Source organism: Halyomorpha halys, unplaced genomic scaffold, assembly GCF_000696795.3.
Source record: "Halyomorpha halys isolate HHAL.00 unplaced genomic scaffold, Hhal_1.1 Scaffold127.1, whole genome shotgun sequence".
NCBI lineage: Eukaryota > Metazoa > Arthropoda > Insecta > Hemiptera > Pentatomidae > Halyomorpha > Halyomorpha halys.
The window spans coordinates 244788-254475 of NW_027107825.1; the positions used below are offsets into that span (position 1 = coordinate 244788).

Genomic DNA, 9688 nt, shown 5'->3' on the forward strand with positions numbered 1-9688 from the left:
TTAGTATATAGAACTTGGTTAGTTTGGTTATAACTAAGTTAGAATATATTGTAAAACAGATTTAATTTTAATTACTTCAAATTATTGTAAATGCCTGTTCTGATTGTCTAGTAACGACACGCCCTGAGATTAAGAGTCTCTCTTTCTTTTTATATAATAAAATTAAGAGTCTTTTTATATTATACAAGTTAAATATAATTCTATTATCCATTTGATGATATTAGTGATCTTAATTTGAACCCAAGTTTTCCTTTATATTTGAAAAAAGACATAAAACGATCTAGATTCTTTTTATTTTTATTTTTATATTTTTTAAAATTATTACAATATATATTGTCAATACATTCAATACTATTCGCCTGTTCAAGGAATAGTGTTCTGACAATACTGTCTACAACATTTGATCTCGTGGGGTGCTGTATCGTGCGATTACAAAGTTTCTTAAGTGCTATTTTGTAAGGTCTACCTCATTGGTCTGCATCCACTTCATCACAGAGTTCTCTCCAGCACCGTCGTTTGCTTTCTTTAATGGCTTGTCGGAGATTCCTTCTAGCTCTTCTGAACTCTTCTTGAAGCACTGAAAACTCTGGTAGACGTCTTGCTCGCTGGTAACGTCTTCTTGCTTGGTTGCAACAACGGCGAAGATCGTCAATAGTATCTGTCCACCAGTATACTGAGGAATGATGTTTGCCAGGCTTTGAACGGGTCATAGCTGCATCACAAGCCCCAGATATAAAAGAGGTCAGTATATGCGCCTTTTCCTCGGCTGACCCTTTTAATTCACACTCATCCTCTAGCATTAAAGTGAATGAAGCGTCATCAAAAGTTTTTTGTATTCCAGCCATTAGTCCTCCATCGACAACTCTTCTTTCTTGTAGGTGTATGTAGTGTGATCAATATAGCCTGGTGATCACTGTTTGTATAAAATCTACAAACTTCCCAAGTAGCGATCCGATCCATGCATCCACTGACAAACATCAAATCAATGATTGATGATCAATCTTGTTTGAATCTAGTTTTGGTCCACCCCAGGTATTTTATTTCCCCGGTTCCCGCTATATCTGGTGAGAATCCCCCTCTCCGCCACCTGAGGAGGTGCCCGATGGGAGACTAGCTACTCCACAGGGGTCCACACGGGTGTATGTGTGTATATTTAGAGGTTTTGCCACTTCTACCAATCCCATTATTTTATTTTTTCCCAGTATTTTTTTATGGTAATTTATCCATGTATTAATGAAAAAAAAATCTATATAAATATTGATGATAGATGTGTTAAAATATTTTATTTCAGGTGTTTACAAATCAATTATTTCAAGTCCAGTGTATATTGACCTGAACCTTGTACCAGAATTGAAAGATTATAAGGTCACATCTAGACAACTAGAACTAGGAGCAAACATGAGTTTGTCAGAAACAATATTATTGTTTCTTTCCATCAGCAAAAGAAAGAATTTTGAGTACCTAAAACTCTTTGCAAACCACATTGAGCTGGTTGCTAATATTCCGATAAGAAATGTAAGTTATCTAACTCAACAAAAGATTTAAATAATTAAATATATCATTTACCTATACTTAATAAATATTTATATATTTTTGCACTAATTATAGAAAGTAAGTATGTTTAATGCTCTTTCATTTATACATTCTAGAGATTCATTTATAAAAATAATTTATCAGAGTATTTTACTTTAATTACTCTAATGCTGTACGGGTATTACTTCCTATGTCCAACTAATCATTGGCTGGCTCATTGTTGTCACTATACTATGCCAAGCTAAAGTCTTCTCATTGTGGCATCACAAAGTAATCTCTTGCTATCAAAAATGACTATACACAAGCCAAGCTATCTCCTCTCCTTGCTTAACACCTATGGTAGCTATATCTCCCAACAATGTCTACTACTACTACTACTTTCCCTTACCTAACAGCAAAGTTAGTGTAAAATGTATTGGTTTATTTTGCTGAGTAAGCAACTTGATTGATTGATTGATTCAGAATGATGCACAAACATTTTTTTCTACTTTTAACCTTACCCTATCTAAGTAATTTGATCTTGCACATGACTTTGTAACATCACAACACTGCAAGTAAAACAGTATGCATAAATGTGCAGTCTTCTTAAATCCCCAGTGGAGGGTTGTTTCCGTTTTCGGAAGGTCTTCTGAGTGGTGGTTCTCTTCTTCTTCTTCCATACCTAAAGCAGGCTGAACCTACTCCCTTCTTCCATCTATAAATAAAATCCTTGAGTCATAGTAGGTTCTCCTCACTCGCCAATCAAGAAAACTCCTGTCATACTACTAACTAATGTAAATTCTTATGGATCTTATCATTGTTCTTAATCTCACAAATGCGGTCATGACCATTACCACTTGTTCAACAGGCACTTGAAATCCACAATTAGGACATTGGGGCTGAATGTTCTGGCTAACGGTTATGTGACTTCACTCTAAAACCTCATATCTGATGAAGAATTGCCCATTTCAAGACCCATTTCAGCAGTATTCGAAATTGTTCTATTTATTTATTTTATACCAGATCGGCCGTGTGGGCCTTACATGGTTGATATAACCGTTACATTTAGATTGTTCTGTAGCCAATTATTTTCCTAGGAAAACCTTTCAGGGTTGTTATCCCTGGTCGGCCCCATTTTCCTATTTTATCCTCCCAGATTGCATGCTTGCATTGATTAGGTTTTTCGTCAATCCCCATCTAAAGATTTATCTCAATTTATTTTGAGCCTTCTCTCTTATGAGCGTGTTTTGACTCTCCTTCTCATAGGAGGGAGTCGAGAGGTATGACCCCCTGTTAGAAGTGCCTTATGGGAAGTTGGCCTGTATTATATGCTTTGACGACATGAAGCAGAGTCATCTGAGTTGATGTCACCTTATTTTGCTGTCTTTCTGTGATGTTTTGGAACAAGAAAGGAAGACACATACCCTCCACAACTCTTTTATAAATGGTGATGGTGGCTTTACTTTTTCCCTGAGTGGCAGGAAACCACTAGTTACTCTTTGGAGATTCCCAGTTTCTCCCCAAATGGTGCACCGGACTGAGAACAAGGCATCCCAAGAGTTATTTATTTTTATTTCTCATCATGGTAGAGGCTAAATTAGCATTCCTCTGTCTAGTGGCCTCAAAGAAAAGTGAGAGAGGCCTACAATATCCTTACATCCACTGATAAAGGCCTTCTACCTTTTCATTAACTGAGGGAACATGCTCTCCACCAAAATGTTAAATCCTGATTCCTTTAGCAGCTAGTGAGAGTAGTGGATGTTGTCTAGTGTGATGTGGTTGGCATATACTAGTATGTCACAATATAGTGGTCAATATCTTTTTCAAGTTCAGCGAGCTTTATTGAAATTCCCTATGCCTCTGCATACTTTGGACAACTCTTGGGGAAATTTCAGAAGTAAATTTTATTTAGAATAGCAATTAGGTTTCAGTGTAATGTTCTAATCAATATCAAGCTAGGTTTCAGTGTAATGTCCTAATCAATATCAAGCTTATCCAAACCAGACATATGTCTGATTAATAAAAATTTGTATAAATCAGAAGTTTAGAACCATGAGAAGATAGACTGGTCAGTAGAAATTCCTATTGGCCATGGAATAATCTCATAAATTAACAATAGTAATTTTTAAAAAATGAATAATTTTCTTCTTTTTTTTCTAGAGAGGAACATTGGCAGGAAACTTAATGATTAAATATCATCACCCTGAGTTTCCATCTGATTTGTTTCTGCTTTTCGAACTTGTTAAAGCCACTATAATAATAGGTAATGCTTTTGTATTAATTTAAGTAAATAGTAATGCAAATTTTATATAAGTGTGAAACCACTTAAATAACCGTCCTATGCAAACTTTTCAATAGGAGATAAATACATTTTTGAATTAGCATAGTGAACTAACTCTATATCTATTCACTTTGGACTTACATGGTTTCTCACTTTTTCAGATGTAATACTTAATACTGAGGATTTTAGCTTTAACATCAGTTAGAATGATTTCCCATTAAATTTACACCTAAAGGAAATATCAATGTAATTACATTCCTGTTTGTTTCTTTTTTTTTTTCTTTACAATCTTTTGTTATAATAATTCTAGAAGTATAATTAAATTCTTATAGCATTTATATTTAAATTAATTGTTAAATATGTATTAATCCTATAACAATAAGCTCCATTAGACGTAAATTAGTATTTAAAATGTGTGATATAAGCAAATAAACTTAATTTACATATAATAATCTTCACAAGTTTATAAGAAGCAAAGCTTTGTTAATATTAATTTCAAATATTTTTTTTTTCAGATGGCCTTGAAAATGAAGCTATATCACTAACAGAAATGTACAGAAAGGACATGAGTAAATCAATAATAACAAAAATAATATTACCGGCATTATCAGAAGAATGTACTGTTGAAACATTTAAAGTAATGTATTGGTCTCATAATTTTTACTCGTTGAGTTATTGTAAATGAACTTACTAATGGTGGATGGATAAAACATTTGGAGTTGTGTGATTTGTACCAATTATACATAACCGATGTTATAGTAGAGAGGTGATTGGAATGGGGAGGTAAACTTGTTGATTAACCGGGCTGGCTGCCCTACTTTTTTGTCCCCTAAGGGGTGTTCCAAGAGCATTTATCTCATAGTAGAATATTTTTTTATATAATTGGACGTAATGATACAAAAATCTGTACGATTACTTTCAATGCAATTTGAAATTGAAATTGTAAATTGTAGCTCTTTCATCAGGAGCTGAAGAATTCAGATTTCATAAAAGATCTAAGATCTTCTTGCCCTGGCATATGATTTAAAAAAGGAAACACAGGAGGTTTCCAGGTGAGCAAAATGCTTAAGTGAGAAAAAAAGGATGTTACGTTAGGAGTGTACTGGTAAGAGAAACACTTAGTTGCGAAGAGGCCAGAGCAAAACTGAATTGAGTGTAGGTGGAAAGGTAAAAGAGGGAGTAACATAAACAAGCGGCAATAACAACATCAAAGGGTTGACAGAAGGTAGACAAAAGTATAAACAAAACAGATTAAATACTAGGACATTATAGATATTTATTTACCAATATGAGCAAAGTGCTCAGGACTATAATTCTCCCAGGTTAAATGAGAGATAAATCATTAGAAAGGTAATCTATACTGAACTGATAGATTAAAATATAATGAGAAAAGGAAGTTGTAGATGGGAAGATTTTATTAATTTTTATCTGATAGATTTGAGTTTGTATGTAATTTAGTGGAAAGAAATATTTAAACAAAACATTATGTACCTAGGTTTACCTAACCATATTAATGATGAGGTAATCTACTAGGATTCATTTTAATTTTCCAGTAGAGTACAACTTTAGTAAGTGTTACAATGCATGGCTGTAGAGTATGTACCTTGTATGCCAGAAACGGCTAGGTATGACTGTTGATAATACAAAAAATTAAATCAGTTCTCATTATACCTAATTAGAACACTCTTGTTGTACAAAAGTAAATATAATTCATAACTATAAATGAAATAATGCTAAACAATTGACTACCTAACCAATTGACTACCTAACCAATTGACTGTAAAAATGATTTACAACTTTTTTTTTTCAGATCATGCCCAAATCTCAAAATTCTTTTGCTCTTATTAATGCTGGGTTCCTTTTTCTATTTGATGATAACTTCTGTGTAAAAGAGAAACCAAGCATCATTTATGGAAATATTAACTCTAATTTTGTAAGTAAAATTAATTAATTTTAATAAATCCATGAAGAGTACAAGAGAAAAAATAGGCATCAGTTTGTTCCAGTAAATTATGATAAATGAATTTAAACCTTAAAATGATTTGCTTTCAATTTATTTTTTTTAACAAATGTTCTTAAGTGCACAAAAATCTTAACTGGTCATATTGAATGATAAGTTAAACTAATAATTAATTTTAATATTGGGTAACATAAGAATTAAGTTTCTTACCACCATTATCAGTAGGAAATGAACATAAATTTAAAGAAATATTTTAATATCCTCTTTTTTGATAAATATTTATTTTTTAAATATAAATAGTTTAGTTTTTTCCATGTGTTTCCACCTGAAGAGCCAACTAATTGTCTTTATCATGGATGCCAAACTAACCAATTACATCATTTAGAAGTAATGAAGAAAAAAACTTGTTTCAAATATTCAAGATGGCAGCACATTTCCTTCTGAAGTCTGTTGAATGTTAAGCAGGTAGATTAAAATTTTTGTTGTTTCTGAACCATGATTATACTACAATTTAATCCTGAAGGAAATAAAAGAGGAGAATAATTATCAATGAAGTATTTACATCATAAATCATAGCAAGTAAATTAAAACCGTTTTGCTGCGATTGATGTTTGCATTAACTATCTAGGGTTCATAACGGACAAAAGATGAAAGCTTTTTTTTTGGAATGCAGGCGAGAATGGGCATATCTTCGAATGTGGAGAGCCAGACCACTCTTTCTCTACTGTCAACAGTACCAATTTTTGTGAGAAAACATGAAGAATCAAGAGTCACCAAAGAAAATAATTACTGAAATAATAAGAAAATAGGTTACTTTGCTCAGCCTAGAATTAAAGAGATTTGTTAAAGTAGCCATTAATTGTGTTCCGATTGCTAGAGAACCCACCCTGAGATTGAGTCAATAATGTTTACTAATTTAAAATAAAATTCTCATATTTAATTTATTCATTTAAACCTTGTCATCATCAAAGCTATATTTTGGATCTGAGAATAATGAAAACCCTTATAATTATTTAAATAAATTTTGTTAGTAGAAACACTTATTTATTAGTACAGAATATAGGAACATATATCGACTTAATAACACAATTAACAATACATTCAGAATGTGACACTATGAGATATCCCACCTTCTCAGAGCACGGCTATATCCTTAATACATTTAATATTCTACCAACTTAACATTACAATGACAGCCGCTTACTCCCTCGCCAGTGACAGTGGTGAGAAACCGAGCAGGGAAGTGGACAGTGTTACCAGAACTTGTTTTTCGAGGCTGGATGGTTGTGTTTTCATCAGGCGTTGGTTGAGTTTCAGTTGCTGGTATATTCTGAGGCATAGTGGGAAATGTCGGCATTAAGCTGTGACATCTTGAAAAAATATCGGCTAGCACTTTATTGGTGTACCAAAGCAGAGTTCGGCAACTTGAAAATATATCAATGACCGTTAACATGCAATGAAATCAACGAGAAAGTGGAAGAGGACCAACTAAATCAATGTTGATATGTAAAAAGCTTGCATTCACATTGTTGTATGCTCCAAGTGGTGTGGTAGTATGTTTCCAAACCTTAACTCACTGGCAAGGAATTTAAGTTGAAGCCCAAAGAGTGTTGTCCTTCAAAGAGGGCCAGATATATTTTGATTGGACCAAGTACACTGATCCTTTGACACCAGGATAATTTCTTAATTACTGGTAACGAATCAATAATTGTTTTGTGAAGTGAAGGTATGTAAGGTCAGAGTTTACCCGTGGATGCATCACTGACAACAAGTTCTGCGATGTTAGGCACAGTAGTGGTAACTTCCATGGTATCTTCATGGAGCAACACTCAGAGGATTGCAGATGGTGTAATTCATCATCTTAAACTAAATCTGGATTGAACAGATGTGAAAACAGGCATCGGCGAGAATGTTCAGTTTACCTGGTAGATATCAGATGTCAGTTGTGAATTGCCTTATGTAGTCCAGATATCTGAGCTCTTGTGTAGAGGCTTTGTCTGGATTCTGTAAGAAAGCATAAATTAATGGTTTTTATACCATAATATAAATATGGTTTTTATAACAGAATATAAATATAGTTTTTATAACAGAATATAAATATGGTTTTTATAACAGAATATAAATATGGTTTTTATAACAGAATATAGGAACATATTTGAACTTTAATACCACAATTAATAAAGCATTCACAATGTGACACTATGAGGTTATATCCCACCTTCTCACAGGGCAGCTATAACCTTAACACTTTTAACATTCTACCAACATAACATTACAAGTACAGCCACAATTTTAAATATTATAATATATGTATTTTATATGTTATTGAATCTAATATATATGATATATTTATTTTATTTAGTATTAAACTAAATTACTATTTATAATCATAAAATTCTTTCTTGAGACTGGCAATTTTTTGCTAAATAATTCAAAACATTATCCAAATTATAGTCTCAAAACTTTTATTACAATTACTTGTAATAAAGTAAGGTTGTAATAAAAGTGTATGATAGTGGTAAAATGAAAAATATTTTTGACTGTGAATTTTAATGGATATTTGACTTATTGGATAAAAATGTTTTGACCTGGGCAGAATAGCCTGTATGAAGTGCTTGGAAAAATATTAAATAATATGTTTCATAGTGAATTAAGATTGTCCCTGAAGATGGCCGAATTGGCCGAAACGTTGGACGTGTAAAAACAATAAAAGTTTTGAGACTATAATTTGGATAATGTTTTGAATTATTTAGCTAAATTACTATGTTTTTTATCAATAATATTTAGATGGTAATGTTGTCGGATTTTCAGTAATATTTGTAAATATTATTTATATACATATACAAATTTCAATCTATTTTATGAGTATTTTAAGGCAAAGTGGCTTTGCATTTTTTATTACTAAAGTAAATATGTTTTATTTTTTTTTAATCTATATTTTTTCTTATACTCTTCATTTATTTAATAATGATATTTGATTTAATTTAACAGAAATAAAATAATTTAGAAATATTTATCAATTTATAAAAACTAAATTGCAGGTTCATGCAACAAAGACTGAAAACTATTTTGCAGGAAAGAATATATTCAAGGCATTCAAAGCAGGTGTATCAATACTATCAGAGGAAATGGAACCTAACCAGACTACAGTTGCCTCATCTGTATTCAAAAAGCAATTGGCTCTTAATTTATTGTATAAAGTAATGCTTATTACTAACAGCTTGAATAGAAATAAATTTTATCCTTACTATTATGGATAGCTTTATGATTATTCAAGAAAGTGTGGTGATGACATACTCTAAAAATAAATAAAATTTCTTCACATAGTTTAAGTCATAAATTGAATGTTGATTAAAATTATCTTGTAGATGAAATTACAAGCATGAAAACAAAGTAAGTAATGTCTCGTTTTCCACTTTCAGGCACTTTTTAATATTGCTGGATTTAACTATTTTAAGTCTCCTCTTCCCGTTTTAAGTAAAATTTCAAAAGTGATATGACTGTCACTTCCTGGGGGTTTTAGTGGAATTGTCTTAAAAAAACATACATGATCATAATCATACTGGAAGATTATTAATTGACCGTGTGTATAGATGAATGGAATATGGTCCGGGTGCGGTCAAAAAAACTCAAATACCAAATGATTATACTATTTTTATTGAGCCAACGTTTTGCCCCACATTGTAGGGCTTCATCAGGGCTAAAAAAGATACAAACACTTGACATAGGTACAAAAAAAAAGAAAAAACAAGTGGAAAATAACAGGGGTATACAATGAAAAGTAAAATATAATAAGAAAAATTAAATGTAAACAGTAAATGAAAAGGGTAATAGTAACAGATAGATAAGAGAAGAAATATTAAAGAAAGTACAAATTAAGAGATGAAAAAAGAAAGAATAAAATCAAATGATGAGACAGAATTCATACCTGTTTT

General features: G+C 31.8%; 1 protein-coding gene across 9 annotated transcripts in view; it reads left to right on the top strand.

Moving 5' to 3' along the window:
• The window catches only part of LOC106678177 (uncharacterized), a 114061-nt gene that overhangs the window by 41218 nt on the left and 63155 nt on the right, over positions 1-9688 (top strand). For all 9 annotated transcript variants that reach the window (XR_010843108.1, XR_010843109.1, XM_014416548.3 and 6 more), the window contains 5 exons: positions 1292-1515; positions 3673-3775; positions 4309-4430; positions 5604-5726; positions 8795-8953. Coding sequence is in view for 7 of the 9 variants with exons in the window: in XM_014416548.3 (XP_014272034.1) it covers positions 1292-1515; positions 3673-3775; positions 4309-4430; positions 5604-5726; positions 8795-8953 (731 nt within the window). In the remaining 2 variants the exon portion in view is untranslated. The remainder of the gene's footprint in view (positions 1-1291; positions 1516-3672; positions 3776-4308; positions 4431-5603; positions 5727-8794; positions 8954-9688) is intronic.